The sequence below is a fragment of the Arvicanthis niloticus genome, chromosome 30 (genome assembly GCF_011762505.2).
Source record: "Arvicanthis niloticus isolate mArvNil1 chromosome 30, mArvNil1.pat.X, whole genome shotgun sequence".
Lineage (NCBI taxonomy): Eukaryota > Metazoa > Chordata > Mammalia > Rodentia > Muridae > Arvicanthis > Arvicanthis niloticus.
Genome location: NC_133438.1, coordinates 13,733,567 through 13,750,313, shown reverse-complemented (window position 1 = coordinate 13,750,313; position 16,747 = coordinate 13,733,567). Strand labels below are relative to the sequence as shown.

The 16,747-nt window shown below is 40.6% G+C and overlaps 1 protein-coding gene across 2 annotated transcripts in view; it reads right to left on the bottom strand.

Moving 5' to 3' along the window:
- Positions 1–16,747, bottom strand: part of Ncoa7 (nuclear receptor coactivator 7) — a 141,570-nt gene that overhangs the window by 44,424 nt on the left and 80,399 nt on the right. Inside the window, exons 7-10 of one of the 2 annotated variants that reach the window (XM_076927925.1) lie at positions 15,830–15,955; positions 14,071–14,255; positions 10,491–11,500; positions 9,503–9,671 (exon numbers count right to left, since the gene is read on the bottom strand). In XM_076927925.1, coding sequence (XP_076784040.1) covers positions 9,503–9,671; positions 10,491–11,500; positions 14,071–14,255; positions 15,830–15,955 — 1,490 coding nt within the window. Of the gene's footprint in view, positions 1–9,502; positions 9,672–10,490; positions 11,534–14,070; positions 14,256–15,829; positions 15,956–16,747 lie in introns of both variants that reach the window. The other variant, XM_076927924.1, reaches the window with a different exon arrangement.

Sequence of the window (16,747 nt, the reverse complement as noted above, 5' to 3'; positions counted from 1 at the left end):
TTCTCATCTGTTGCTTCCTGCTTTGGTGTTACAGAGCGCAAAGCCCTGGTTCTCAGAATGATTCCATCTCTTGCAGCGGCTGATGGATGCTCTCTTCGCAGGCAGGTTGCCGCTCTTCCTGGCTCCTTTCTTGGGAATGTCTGTCTCAGTTAAGAATTTGCTTCCACTGGAAGCAAGTGAAGTCCTGCCAGATCTGAGTCTTTGATCACTTATCCTCGGTGGAGTTACTCCAGGAGACTCTTGTTTCCCTGGAGACTGAGGCCGTTCCTTGATGATTTTCTTCAGGACAGCTGGACTGTGAGAGCCAAGAGACTTCCTCTTGGTTGGTGTTTCTCCTCTTTTGAGTGGTGGATTAGGAGGCAAGTTTTCATCAAACAATTCAGGTCTTAGATGACCACCGAAGGATACACGTCTTCTCTTCAAAGGCATTCCCTCATTCTTGTTAATAGAGTCACCAAAGTTGCTGATATCAAGGGAACTAGGACCAGGTATTACAGAGGAAGTCTGTTCGGCTGCTGTGGCCAGTTTCTCAGGTTTGCTGAAGGAATTCTTGGGACTTTTCTTTTCATTTGGAGCAAGGCCCTGAGTTAAAGGGAGCTGCTTTTGTGTCTCTGCAGACGCAGCCTCTACATGTGCAGGAATACGTCTTTTCTTTTTGGAAGAGGGCTCAGGCCTCACCCACATCCCAGACCAGTCTTTCATGCATGTAGGCAGCAACAGAAAACCCCCTCATCTATAAGACTCCAGAGCTTATATGAATCCTGGAATACTCGTGTGTGTGTGTGTGTGTGTCTGTGTGTCTGTGTGTCTGTCTCTCTCTCTCTCTGTGTATGCCTCTCTCTCTCTCTCTCTCTCTCTCTCTCTCTCTCTCTCTCTCTCTCTCTCTGTGTGTGTATTATGTGCACAGTGTACCTTACTACCATATTGTATTTTCAGACATTGAGTGGCCACAAGTAACTAAAATCCCAAGAGGTGAAGCTGTGGATAAGACACGGGAACCACCGGGATTCCTTGATACTTCCAAACACTGCCTGAGCACCCACCACTGCAGCTGAATGGTGTTCTTGGAATCAGCCCTTAGGCTGTCTCTGGAGGTGCTAACTCTCACCTCTCCTTAGGAGCACATCCCCACTCTGCAGAGCTGGCTTAGGAAGGTCATTTCTCAAGAGCAATGGGTGTCTGTAAAGTCAATGATTAGCTCCAGACATTGGCCAAAGCTGTGCACGGAAGCTGCTGAAAGGCTGTTCTGGAAGGTGACAAACTTCTGGACTTTTAAGGGAATGAAACAACAAGTACAAAGGTCAGGAAGAATGAAAACCAAGCAGTGTTTCCCTCAAGGCTTTGTACATTAACTTTCTAACAACAAGGAAGATACTTGCACGGATGACTGAAAACCATGTATCTACCCAGCACTTTCCCTAAATTGGCATGAAAGAGGAAGATGATCGGTTCAGCTTGGAAATCTTCTGGTTTTCTTTCTGGTTCTTTCTTTCCCAGCAACATTCTCGACTTAAAATATCACAGTAAGATCACGGCACAGGCTTGGGATGTGTCAGTGGTAGAGGGCAGGGGTGCTGGTTCAATCCCTAGCACTCAAGTAAATAAGAAGAATAAAAGGGAAAGACAAGACTATTTTCTTATATCTGGAACTGTAAAAATTGGAGGATTTTTGGAGGATTTTTACAATCTGCCTGGTTAGGCTGAACAGAAGCAATGTCGTTTCAGAAAGGATACATTAACAAATGACCAAAACAAGGGTTCTGTTTGCACCAATGGTTATTAACAATTCCAATTTAGCTAAGATCCCATTGCAAGCAATGTGACCTTGGATCAGAAATTTTCATATTAACGATGGTTAAAAAGTGCATGCTAGAAAACCAGGTCGGCTTGCAATGGCTTTGATTGGTCCTTTGCTTTCCTAAGAAATGTGCTGTTGGGGACTTTTTTTTTTTTTTTTTTTTTTTTTTTTTTTTTTGTCTTCCTAGGGGTCTTTAGAACTTGAGCAACTTCCTATTGTAAAATGAGTTTAATTTTTTTTTTTTTTTTTATGATTTTGCTTCATAGTATAAAACCAATATAAAGCTCATTCAATTCATGCAGATAGAATTTTAGTAGCAGGAGAGATATATTTTATAAAGTAAAGGTAGTTTATAGAACAATATATATAAGTAGCCTCATAGTATTAAGAAAGTATACAGAGAAATACCAAAAGGTATTTCAAATGTATATTTAAATATACATTTGAATTAGCTCTGTGAAATAGCTATGAAAAACACCTCTTTTTTGCTTCTGGACTTTATAAATATTATGAGCCCAAGTATTTTAGTTATAACAACTAAATATGACTAAGCTTTACCTATCAGATCAAAGGCTCAGCTATTCATGTATTGATGTAACAAATACTGTGGCATTCGAGCCACATAGTAGGTGCTATCTATGCTTTTTCTTGGATGCAAAGTCTTAAGAAAGCAAAAGATTCAAAGCAAACATGGGTGGCAGGAGGTAGTGTTAAACGCTGTGGGTGCCTGTGACAGTGTGGATGAGAATGGCCACCACAGGCTCGTGTAAGTTGAGTGAGTGTTTTTCTATTGGTGGACTGCTTAGGAAGAGTCAGGAGCTGAGGCCTTGTTGGATGAGGTCTGGCCTTGAGGAGCTGTGTCCTGGGGTGATGGTAGGGTCTTTGAGGTTACAAAGGCTGACAGCATTCTTAGTTAGCTCTCTCTCTGCCTGCTGCCTGTGGGTCAGATGTAAGCTCGAGCGAGCTACTGTTTGCCTGCTGGCACGATGCTCACACTCTGAAACTATAAGCAAGCCCACAATACATGTTTTTATTTATAAGTTACATCAATTAAGGGGTCTCTGCGCCAACAGAACAGTAACTAAGACAATGCCCAATGAATTCTAAGATCAAGTAAAAAGTCCAGATCCACAGAAGCAGGATACTCTGAGAACTCAGATGGCATCGCACAACTGCCCGTAAGTCCAAGGGAAAGCATAACCAACATGAAGGGCTCATAAAAAAGCTACAACCCAAATAAATTGTATAAGAGGGAATAGTAAAAGGCTGTGTGTGTGTGTGTGTGTGTGTGTGTGTTATAGGAGTTTAAACAGAGGAAACCCATATTAGTGAACAATACTATTCCCAAAAGGCAGGAATTATTAAATGAAAATTTCAGTGCCAAGTACCATGAGTTATTGGTCATGGCACTGCCCACAGTGGGCTGGGTCATCCTACATAAATTAGAAATTAAGAAAATGTCCTACAGACATTTCCACAGGCCAATCTGACGGAGGGAATTCCTCACTTAGAGCCTTGCATCTCGGGTATGTCTAGCTTTCTGTCAAGTTGACAAACACTAACTAAACAAGTGGTAAAATCCTAGCCTTGACGCCACCACACACTTTGGTTACAATTTAAAGAAAACAATTTTGAACTGGCCAGGATTGCTCTCTCCCCCTCAGATGGCTAGCTTTGCATCTGCTGGAAGGTGCAGGACGTCGGGAGGAGTTTTCCCAGAGCTGGACCTTGAGTGTCCCAATACTGACCTTCCTACTAGGCAAGAGGTGCCCACTGGTGCAATAATGACAAGACTGTTGATGGGTGTAACTAACCACTCTGTTGATTAGATTTGAGGCCTGTTCCATAGGAGATAACTCATACTTCACACTGTAAACAAGGTCAAAGCCCACTGCTAGGGAAGCCACAGGCCCTAGGGAGGGCCTACTGATGTTATATTCCTAAGCGGTCACATTGTCAAGCTGCTTTCTAAGTAGTTATGTTCACAGGCATAGGTCTGTGTTATTCACAACCTTGGTTAGAGAAGCTTCTGACTGAGCAGGTTCCTGTTTGGAATTCGGAGAAGCAGCGACTGGGAGTACTCAGCACAAATGGGATACCTGTATCAACTGTCAACCACCTTCTACCCGAGGGCTCAGGGAACATCACAGAAGAGAGGGTGAAAATAACGGGAGAGCTGAGATGGGGAGGAGCACCGAGAAATGCCGTCCTGGAGAAAGAACATGGCTGATGGCCACACAGATTTATAGCCCCTGTGGTTACCAGCTCGCCAGCAAGCCAGGAATGTCCCAGCATGGAGGTGGGAGGGGCTCCTGAGGCCCACTCCTGGCTGAGGAACTATTGGTAGTTAATGGTTGTTAGGGAATGAAAAAAAAAAAAAATCACTTTTCTTTGGAGGTGTGAGCACTTTGCCCTGTGGGTAACTCCAGATCCATTCACATACGGGCAGAAATAATCAGACTCAATTGGGTTAAATAAATAAGTGATTTTAAAGCAAGACAGAAGTTGGGAGGGAGATGTGATGGGGGGAGGTCCTGCAAAAAGGTGGAGGAAGAGAATAAGAGTAGATATGACCATGATATATTATATACATGTAGAAAAATTTCAAAGAATAAGGAAATAGCCAATTCAATGTTCAATGCCAGTCAGGACATAAGGAGACACCCCCATCCAACATCTTGCAAAACCAAAACCCTACCAAACAACCAAACAACAAAAACACCCAAACCTAAACCAACCCAAAAAACACCAATGGCAGTCTCAAGAGGCCCACCCTTGTTTTGGCCAGATTCAGAAAGTAGTAAAGTTATAGATTCAAGGTAACTCAGAAAAAAATCTAAACAGAAAAGCCAGTCTGCAGAGGGCTTTTAAACAAGAGGTTTCAACTTTAGTCCTGAAGTATGATTTAAAGGCACTATAAGATAAAAAAAAATAGTTATTTAGGTTATCGTAGCTCTGAGGTACAGGATGGGTTTCAAAGGGAAACACAGAATAGCAAATTGTACTTTAGGTATGAGGTGCTATGTTCACAGTGAGAGACATTCGGAGTCATGCACCCAGATCTTGTCAAGCTGGCCATGGAAGATGGAAGCCTGCTTAATTTATCAACAAAGTTCATCCTAATAACGATCTAATGATAAAAACCAGGTTGCGAATGCTTTTTTAAAAATGTAATATTCAGAAAATGAACATTTTAGGCATGTTCTTTATTTTAATGCAATATTCAGATTAGACTGCCTCGGTTCAATTGAGTACCCAGGATGGCACGCCCTAATCCACATCCTTTTTCATCATATTCCTTACAGAAATACAACTGACCAGACAAGAGGCATTTCAATAGTGTCCAGAGAGATGATACTTGGAGATGCTATTTATCCTAAGTTGCTGTGGTGGTCTGCATAAAAGTAGGTCCACAAAGGGGATGGCAATGTTAGATTATGTGGTGCTGATGGAGGAAGTGTGTCTCAGTTCACTTCCTGCTGCCTGCAGATCCAGGCGCAGAAGTCTAAGCTCTTTCTCCAGCACCGTGTCTGCTTGCACGTTGCCTGCCATGAGGATAATGGGCTAAATTTCTAAAACTGTAAGCCAGCCCCAATTAAATGTTGTCCTTTTAAGAACTGTCATGGTCACGGTCTCTTCACAGCAATAAAACCCTAAGACACTAGCCACAAAATGACTTCAAGTGTGTTACATATCCTTTCCCAAACCTTGTCTCCACGATTCAACAATATAAATGAATAGTGGAATGAATATAATTTGGACTGCATACTCTGGTATAAGATAGAGATAAGATTTAAAGTTAAATAGATATGAACAAGGTGTCAAAATTCAGTGTATCCCAGGTCCTTCACTGCTAAGATGCAGGATGTCTTGGAGAATGGTTGTGTGAGTTAACCACATGAGGCACCACATAACACATGGTGCTTAGCATGGCCAGGGAGAGTAGCTACTGGGTGGCCCATATGCTCTCCTTCACACTCCATAACCAGATCTGGGTAAATGGATCGCTGAACTGGTGGGGCTAACAGTGAGCATCCTATTTTGGATGTTCAAAGGAACATTCTGTAAAAGACATGTCAGTCATAATAATCTGCTGTGATTCAGATACTAGAATTACATCAAGATATAAACATTGCAGATAAGGAATTCACAATTTAGACTACTGACAGAGTGAAGTTATTCACTGCCTTCATGGTTAAATTTTGTTCTGACTAAGAGTCAGAACAAAGAAAGCTGGGATCTTGTAAGTGTATAAACTGAAATCTGGAGATTTCACAAATATCCCAAGCACACCATTGCCATTCTTAAGATTACTCAAGAGAATAACTGACTTTGCAAAATGTAGTGGAGACAGAGACAGGTTAAGGTTGTCGTGTACTTAACCCACAGGAGAATCCAAGTATGCTTCAAGCAGTGTTATCTGACTTGAGCATGAAGGAGCTGCCTGTCTTCCTGGAGTCATGGAGATCTTAGATCTACGGACAACTTCCACCAAGGAATAAGCCATTATGTTCTGGGCAGTTTTAAATTAAATTAATTAAATCCTCCAATTTCTAATGCTTATGATTTAATAAGAATTGGTACAGAAAACAAAAATAAAACCTTCCAGTCATACAAAAGAAATAATGCCGGAGACTGCCGGGAGTTGAAAGACTCTGTTTTCTTACTGACAAACTATTCCTTTATTGTTGGAATTAAGGAAATCACAATACACTGCACAGGAACAAGAAGTGGATTTAGTAGCATTAATTTATTATTAATTATTAATAATTATTAATAATTACAAAGAAGGAAAAAAATCTAACATCTACTTCCAGAACAGTGGGATCAGTGGGGAGGAACAGGGATGTACACGGTACAGCAGTGAGGCTGATACGTGAAGTCAACCTCAACACAGTTCCCTGTAACCAGGAACACTCGGGCAGTGGATGAGTCAAAGTGACACATCATGAAGACATGAGGTCACATTCCTAAGATCAGCCAGAGGACAATGTGATCTAGAAAGGCAGCATCTGTTAGTGTGACTCAACACTAAAGTTGACACCCCAATAAAAGAATGGATTCACTCAGCAGAGGGCTAGTGAAGGAACCCAGAATCTATCAGCAGAATGAGAAGGTACTTCATGGCACTCCTTAGCTCCTCATTAAGTTCTTCAGATGAGCTTAAGTTTAATAATTCTATAAATTGTTATCAAAATAAATGTACTTTTCATACTAAGCACTCAGAAGTCTTGGTGGGACATAACTTTTGTTGTTGTTTTTCGAGACAGGGTTTCTCTGTGTAGCCCTGGCTGTCCTGGAACTCACTCTGTAGACCAGGCTGGCCTCGAACTCAGAAATCCGCCTGCTTCTGCCTCCCAAGTGCTAGGATTAAAGGCGTGCAATACCACTGCCCAGCTTGGTGGGACATAACTGTAGGGCCATTCCATCTGTCCTCTCTTAGTGTAAAATGTGAATTTATTTAGGGTCAGTGACGCATTGAAATACAAAAGGAAATAATTATGAGAAAATTCCCTAATATTTATCACAAAAGCTATCATAGTCAAATGCAGCATGTCCTCAAGACAATATCTGGTTAACTGATAAGGAATTCAAGAAAGAAGACTATTTGCTACTCAGCGACAAGTAAGCCACGTCAATATACAGTATGACGGAATTCAACAAATGACCTACATTAAGAAGCTTGCAAAGCCGCCTGAGGAAGAAGCCCAAGAAAAGTACTGTTTCACCATTAAAAGTGTCTTCCATGTTGATGAGTGACAGGAAAAATAATTACACATCGACTGCTAAATTACTCTACAAGTATACTCTACAAGTATACAAGCTCTTGGTATACGCAGTTCCATTCTGAAAGAAACTCAATTTCCAAATACTATAATACATTTTTTTCTCAAATAAACTATATATATATATATATATATATATATATATGTATGTATGTATATGTATATATATATGTGTGTGTGTGTATGTGTATGTTATGTATGTATGTATGTTATATATGTAATGTGCCCTCTAACCATGCATGCAACCCCCAGGATCATATGGAAAGTGTGGACTTGCTTGGAGTCTCATGTGGCTTTGTAAGAATTCATGATACAGAAGTTCAATGAGTGCTGTTTATTAATCACACTCCTGTCCAAATGACTAGTCAGGAAAAGGGGTGTGGATTTCAGATTTAATATTAAGTCCTTTGTAAGTCTTTATTCTAAGTCTTCTTATTCCATCACGCATATAAAAATAAATCGATTTCTAAAAAGACTATTTCTAATTTTCTTTTAAAGCTCCTATTTTGTCTTCTATAAACAAATCATTTGTAGTACACGGCTGAAGACTGCTATGCCACCATCGTCTGTTCCCAACCCAATAAAATCCCTTCTTTGGTAATATGCAGGTGCAAAGCTCTGCCTGCATCCTCATGTTCACTGTAGAACTCAGTATGCAGAATGTCGCGTCAATCTACATGTCATGCCCAATGACACTTGCTGGAAGAATGTATGGCGGTACAAGCACAGAAGAATATCACTCAGCTGTACCTCAATGTGGAGAGCCTTTCCCAGAAGATGGCGCCTGGCAGGCAGCCAGGCAAGAGCTTGTACATGTAAAAACAAACCTTATAAGGAATATGTAAACAATTTGCAGCTTTCTCTAGTAGAGTACCCATAATATTATGCCACGTGGCAGAGAATTGTTGGCTGGCCTTAAGGGGATATAAGCCGGACGCGGAAGGGGAGAGTGTGCTACTTTTGTATCAAAAGCCTGAATAAACTGCTTGAGGAAGAAACTCAGGAGTTGCGTTTACTTTCTGCTGCTCAGAGAGGAGTTAACAGCGACACGTCAACGCAGGCCTGTGATCTACAGCAACATGGACGAGTCTAGGATTATGTGAAGTAAGTCAGGCAAGGAAAGACAGCGTTCATACTCACCTGTGTGGGCAACAATGAGACCTTAGTAATGACAAGATCAGTTAGGTAAAAGAAGCAAGTTATGCAGCTGTCCAGCACAGTGGGGCAATGAGAGATTATAACAATATACCCTGTATCTAAAACCTGCCACAAGGAGGGGATTTCTGAACCCTCCCTCCAAAAACAAATGATAAGTGTTTATGGAGATGGATATACTAATTACCCAGATTTGATCTTTGTAGACTGTTACACACATGTAAAAATATCATACTCATCAACATATATAATTACTACCAGTTTAAAAACAAGAAGCCCCCACCCCCCAACAAATAAAAGCATTACATCTCCTTACAAGCATGTAACCCCACTATCTACCCTGGGGACATCATAGTTCTCTTGCTGCCAACTCAGACACTCCCTTCAGAAGGCCCTAGAATCTTCAGTTCTCTTCCATGCAAGCACTTTTAAAATGACCACCAATACCATCTCTTTACTACGCTTCAAGAGCTTGGATCGGCTCTAGATTCCTCCTTTATTCCCACCAAAGAACATATCCAGTTTCATAGAGTTGAGAGTATTTGCATTTTCCTTCACTGGAAAATCTACTCTGCGGTTGTGTCAAAATGACCATTTATAGAAGAAAACCAGTATGTACCCTTCAAGAAGCTTTTAAAAAAATTATAATTAAGCAAAAGTTCTTATTCAGGAATAAAATCAATTCTTCAGAGATAAACAGTCCACAGGCAGCTGCAATGGGGCAGTGGGATGGGGCAGTGGGCACTGCCTCGGCTCTGCTCACCTCTCCCGGGGAACAGCAAACCAGTATTCGGGCTGCTTTCTTTTCTTGCCATACTGCTGGACCATGGAGGTGGTGTGACTGGCAAAGGATTTTCTCATTGGCTTTCCCACTTTGATGCACAGAAACATGGGTGGGGTCTTACTCTTTTCTTCTTTTGAGGGAAGTATATCTGGATCACATGAGAAAGCATTCCTCAATCCTGGTAACATCAGTGACAGCTAAAGTTCTCAGCTTACAAAGAGGGGTTGGCCACACGTGGGAGCAGGATTCAGCTACGTAGTATTAGACCTGATGAACCGTCAGGCTTTCTTTGGCACACACGGACAACATGCTTGCATGTTTCAGGTTAATACGTGTCATATGGCATGCTACACATGAAAGGTAAGCATAAAAACCAGCACAGGGGCAAATAGTGTAATACCACAATGCAATTTGGTTTAGAACTAAAATCTCTCAAAAAGCACTTTTGGCTGGGCATGGTAGCGTGCACCTTTAATCCCGGCCTTGGGAAGCAGAGGCAGGGGGATCTCTGTGAGTTGCCACCAGTCAGCCCTGGTATACGAAACAAGTTCTACCAATGTTACACAGTGAGACCTCCTCTCCTCTCCTCTCTCTTCCCCTCCCCTCTCCCCTCCTCTCCCTTCCTACCCACCTCCATCTCTCTCACACACACATACACAGTTTCAACTTCTTTAAATTTAGGCATGCAAAATAAGAAAAAGAAAATCGTTTGAAAGAGTTAAATAATTCTGAAATAGAAAGCTATATTTAGTTCAAGTTCTAAGCAGGTACTATATTTTATAAATTTTTACCTCAGTCATTAATGCTCAGTGACAACCTGCCTCAGTAAATAAAGTGGACCATAATCAGACACAGGACTTCCATGTACACACACACGGGAATGGTCATACACACGTACGTGCATACATACACACACCAAACAAACTATCCAACTAAAACCCAGCCAACCAAACAAACAATATCTTACCTTCAATGGGTACCTGAATTCTTTTTAACAGCCATAACTGAATCTCAGATTTATTATCCATCTGTGCACCTTGACAGATCTTGTCTAGAGATGATTCCAAAGAATGCAGAGCCTCTTTATTGTTAATTACAGTTTCCTCTCCGCTAGGATCTAGTTTTGGGGGTAGACTTTCTACCCCCTTTACCCAGAGTGTCCCTGGTTCTTTGATGCCCTCAGGTGGGGAATCACCCGCTTGGGAAAGAGAGTTACTAAGTGTGATGTCTATTCCTCCTGGTTCAATACTTTTGTGGTCACTTGGTTCTGACTTCTGCACATTTTCTGACAGCTGTGACCCTTCTTTGTTTTTATTTAGGTAAAATTCAATGAGTTTAACTTTATCTAGATCTTCGTGTATGTTCAGCGAGCTTTCCCCCCAGTTTTCTGGGGATCCAGACTGTTTGTCTACTTCTGGCGCTTCATCTTGCTTCTCACCAGCTTCTAAATCTAGGGCCCCCTTCAGCTCAGCATCACTCTCTGTTCTCATAAGGTCAGGGTCTGGCCACGGCCGCCCTTTCTTTGCAGACATGATTGTTTGCGGCACATCTTTCTTTTGGGCATGGGAAAGGCATTCCTTCGTGGCATCTCCTTTGTCCACTCCACTCCCAGGTTGAGAGGAAAGTTCTTCTAAGTCAACAAAATCCTCATCTCCCACAAGACAGTTTTCTTTGGCTGCAGATTCCAAGGCAGCAAGCATGCTTGAAGGTCCTTTGCTGAGCTCAGTCACTGAGGGAGACTCACTCGCTGTTCCCCTGGAAGATTCCAGATCTTTTAATTTCCACAACTCAGAATCGTCTGGGTGCTCCGTACGTGTGTGTGCGCGTTCCACTGACTCCTCAGAAGAGCCCACTGATTTGGCATCTAAAGCAAGGGTCCTCTCCCCGTTCTGCTGCCGTTTCTCCTTGTTGATGGACTTGAATTTACTGAACGGATTGATATCCTTCTCTGAAGCCAGGTCCTCCCATTCTCCAGGCCTGTACAGAGGACAAAGATCCCGAGGTAGGTCACTGTAGGGGCAAAAACGGTGGATGCACATGGAATGTTAAAAAAAATAAAAGCCAAAAATGAAGTGGAGAAAAGAAACAAAACAACACAACCAAAACATATTACAACTTAAAGTTATGCTGAAGATGAAATAATAAGAAATGAAACCAAGAGATTGATTGTAACTTAAAATATAACTCAACCAAAAGGAGTGACAAATGAATGAGCCACATGGGTTGTACCTTCCGATAGATCATACAGATGTGTACAGAGCGTACAGATGTTACCTGAAAGACTCTTCAATAGGAAATTAGCTTCTGATATTTACAAAGGAAAGCACAAAGGAGAGATTTAGCATCAATGACTAAAATTCCTTAAGCCAAATGTTTCCATTCTTATAAATTTGTAGAAATTAGAAATCAATTAAAGAATCCTGAAAGGCTTCTTGATAACTCTGCTTGTTTATCTGTTCTGTATAAACTGACTTTGAATGAATATATATATATATACATTATATGCATGTATGTATATGTATTTATATACACATATGTATATATAGTGTGTATATGTATATACATATATATGTATATGTATATATATGTGTGTGTGTATATATGTATATATAGTTTCTTGCCTTAAAATGAATTTTTCTAATTAAAATACCTACTACTTGCAAAGGAAATACAAAAGTTAACTTTCGTTATTACTGGAAGTAACAGCACTTTACAATTCAAAGAGGTACATCAAAATAACTTTTAGAGAAAAGTTTTTAAAATACTGCATATGTTTCTTTTTTTTGTTTGTTTGTTTTGGTTTTTCGAGACAGGGTTTCTCTGTGTAGCCCTGGATGTCCTGGAACTTACTCTGTAGACCAGGCTGGCCTCGAACTCAGAAATCCGCCTGCCTCTGCCTCCCAAGTGCTGGGATTAAAGGCGTGTGCCACCACCGCCCGGCTACTGCATATGTTTCTAAGGCGTTTTAAAATATGTAATAACAATAATGTAACAACTGATTTATTAACTGAAACATGTTATCCCAAGATAGTTAGTTACTGCCCCCTAATAGGAGATGATTAGAACTCAGATTTGAATTGTATAAACAAAGATTTGCTAAGTATGTTCTTCCAAGTTCAAAATCAATGGCCAGGACATTTTATGTTTTAGTTAGGTTGGTAGTTTGCTAGTTTTTATGTTGTTGTTTTGTGAGTTTGTTTAGTAAACCAGACTAGCTTTGAACTTACAGCCCTTCTTCTTGGACCTCCCAAAGGCTAGGATTATAGTGTGTACCACTATACTTGGTTAAGAAAAATACACATTTTAGTATGGCCAGAAAAATCTTAAGGCCCCCTGTATCTTCGCCTACAATACTAGTATCACCTCTGCTGAATTCATAGAAATACAGTACTCCTTTCCAAAGTGAATACTTTCAATTTCAGATTATTAAGTAGGCTTTCTTAAAGGGTTTCAAGTAGTACCCTTTCCATTCTAGCTTTAAAAGAAATGATCATGCCAATAAAATAACTAAGTCCCAAGCAGTTTTGAGTTTAAACAAAGAATCCTCCCTGGAGTTACTTTATGAAGTATTTGCATTGAAAACCTAGGCTTCTCCTAATAGGAAATGAAACCCCATATAAGTGCTAGGCTCTACTAAATGGCTTAAAAGCTTTAATTTACCGTTCAATTTAATAAGCATTCATAGGAACCCATGCTAAAATACAGTAGTGGCCCAGCATTTGCTCTGCAGGAATGTGAATATGCTAAGTGAAAACACTGAAGATGCTTTGATTTCAGTTAAGTAACTCAGATAATTTTCTCACGTTGCAACTTGAAATTTCATCTTGCAGACTAAAGACTACGGCGGTGACCTTCATATTCAAGCTTGCCTACCCCGCCATTCTCCTTCCTTTTCCCCAGTCCAGGCTGCAAGTTCCCTAAGCCAGATGGGTTTAACCATAAGCTCTGTGTGCTTGCAACTGCACGCTGTGGCAAGGTATACAATGGTGGCAACTGGTTGCTCTGTTAATTAATATTTTTCTAGATTTAGTCAGGCAACTAATAGGGAATCAACAATCCTCCTACTTTCTGTGGCAGCTGGTCCTATTAAATACCTACCCCAACCCCAAAACCCAAAACCCAAATGTGAGGATGGCTAGAGTTGTTTAGTCACTCCCTGTCTCCCTTCCCTTGCTCCCTCTCTTTTCTGTCCTCTTTTTCTCCTCTCCTCTCCTCCCTCCCTCCCCCTTCCCTCTTCCCTTTCTCTCTCTCCTGTCTCCTCTCCCTTGCCCCCTTCCTCCCTCTCTATCTACCCCCCCTCCCAACCTCAGGTAGATTTTAAGTATTTTTTCCTTTACGATTTGTAAAACTTTACTAAGTTTTCTTAATCATTTCTATTTCTCATTTTTCAAATTTTCAACTTCATAACACAAATTCTCCATCTTTTGGTTTCCTTCTACACAGTCCCTTGCTTCTACAATGCCCTGGCTTCTGCAAATACCTTCACTCTGAAATTCCATTTAAAGCTCTCTCGCGCCCCTGGTCTAAAAAGAAGAAATGGCCCTTACGATGGCAGAGCGTCTTTGATCTTCATGTGGGAAATGTCGTTGTACAGGGCAATGGAGACCACCTCTTCCATGGGGCAGATGAGACCATATTCTTCACACCCGTTTTCAATCACCAAGGGATCGGACTTATGAGGGTCAAACATGATGTTGTTAGGAGTGACAATCATGACACCTCCAACCACACCCTGCAGAAGGAAGAAACACAAGGGATTACTTGGGATAGCAAAGTATTTCTCAGCCATCACAGGACCTTCAATTACTTTGTCCTTCCACTGACTTTGTGAGCCACAGTCTCCTGTGTGACAATCACATCCAGGTTAGGAAAAAACAATGCTGGGCTGGGGGGAGGGGGAGCATCAGAGTCGTGACAGCTAGCTCCTAGTTGCTCATACTGCTGCAACTGGATGACTGTGTTGAGATCTTGCCCCATACACTCATGTCTCACGGGTCCCCATTTCTCTATCAGAAATGTAGCAGACTGTCCCAAGCCCATCGATGATCAAGAACAAGGTACAATCCACTCAGCAAGACATCACCGTGTTTCTAGTGTATCACTCACGTGTGTATTGCTGAAGGAGAATCAGAATCGTGGTGCCAAAGAACAGTCCAATTATTTCTGTCTAACGCAACTGCAAGTCTCATCTCCAGCAAAATTAAATATACACAACAACAGGGAAAACTTGCAGTTAAAATTTGTACAGCTGTGATGTGGAAATTAGTCAGTAGCCTGCAGATCATCAACCCTGGGGCTTTCTCTGACTACACTGAATTCCCCCGTTGATCAGCAAGACAGTATCTATGAGGGACCTTAGGAGACTCCCAGTGGCTAAGCCAATCGATATCTTTGATGAGTTTTATAATTATCTTTCTGAATTATTTGCAGTTCAGGATTTTTTTTTTCAAAAGCTTCTCTGCTGTTTGTAATCTGATTTGAGTTGCAAATTTTCAACTCTAAGCACAGAATATCAATACAGACCTTTCTTCAAAAGTTCACAAAAAGTTGGATTTCTTTGGTAAACAAACATCAACAATCAGAAAAGCAAAAACATGATACAGCTGAAGTAATTGTGAATGCTAACATCACCAGCATCAACACTAAGTTGGAAACTTCCATTCCTTAGATTAGAGGTAAAATCATTACAAGAATCATCTCCTTTAAGTACCACACCCCAGTAGTTAAATCTTAGTATCATTCTTATCCTATAGATGGGAAAGTATACAATAAGGATACACAAACACCTTTCTCACATCACATATTCAGCATGTGGTAAGAGTTAGAATTTAAATCCTGCAAGTATTTACTGTTAAACTCAGACTGTGTCTGTAAAAATTTACAGGTCAAGAGCTTAAAAAAAAAAAAAGGTAAATCCAAAATCACACATTCATTTAAGTAAGAAAAAGGCCAAGCAACCAGCAAGAAAAATCCATGAATGTTTCTCAAGTCGTGCACTGCAGTTGTAGATAAAATATTCTAAAGATGGGGCTGGAGAGATGGCTCAGCGGTTAAGAGCACTGACTGTTCTTCCAGAGGTCCTGAGTTCAATTCCCAGCAACCACATGGTGGCTCACAACCATTTGCTATGGGATATGATGCCCTCTTCTGGGTGCGTCTGAAGACAGCGACAGTGTACTCACATGCATGAAATAAATAAATAAATCTTTAAAAAAAAAAAAATTCTAAGGGAGCATGCCATGCAGCAGTGACCCATCTTGGTTAGTTTCTGCAGATCCCTGACCAAGCAAGCATGGTGGCAGGTACCTTTCCATCAGTGAAGTAGCGACAGTTCATTTTGAGGAATTTTACGACACCCGGCTCATCTTCTTCAGAAGTGGATGATAAGACTCTCTCGATGGGTTTTAAGGCCTTTCTTGCTAAGTCCGCATCCTATAAAAGCAAAAGTGTCCAAAATTAAGGGGGGAAAAAATCACCCTACAAAACATATTATACTATAAATATGCTATCTCCACTTTTCCTTGAACATTAAAAAGAAAAATAACACATGTCCTTCAAAATTACCACAAATTATTTAGTTTTTGTTTTCAAAAGTTTCTCTATTTGTAGCTTGATATAAATTCTTGACTATAAAAAACAGAATATTAATACCTTTCCTTAGAAGCTTGCTAAAAGTTGGATTATTTTTGTAAACACCAACAATCAGAATACTAAATTCATGACACCGCTGAAGTAATTTTTAATGTTAACATCACCCGTGTCAACCCAAACTGAAAACTTTTATTTCCTAAATTAGAGGTAATATTGATAAGTATCCCAATCAAACTAAGATTGAAAAATATATGTAAGCCCATAAAACTGTTTCATTAAATGTTTTTGAAAATATCCAAAATGAAAGAACTCATTGTAGATTACTGATTCCAATTCTCTAGGGAAAAGCACAATGTACTCACTTTATTGGGGATTTAGCATCCTGCTTTTGCACAGTGGTCTCAACCTGTGGGTAGTGACCCCTTTGGGGACTGAATGACCCTTTCACAGGGGTCACCTAAGACCATCAGAAAACACAGGTATTTATATTATGATTCATAACAGTAGAAAAATTAGTTATGAAGGAGCGACAAAAATAGTCTTCTGGTTGGGGTCACTACAACATGAGGAGCCGTATTAGAAGATCATAACATTCAGAAGGTTGAGAACCACTGCTTTTGCACACAGAATGCA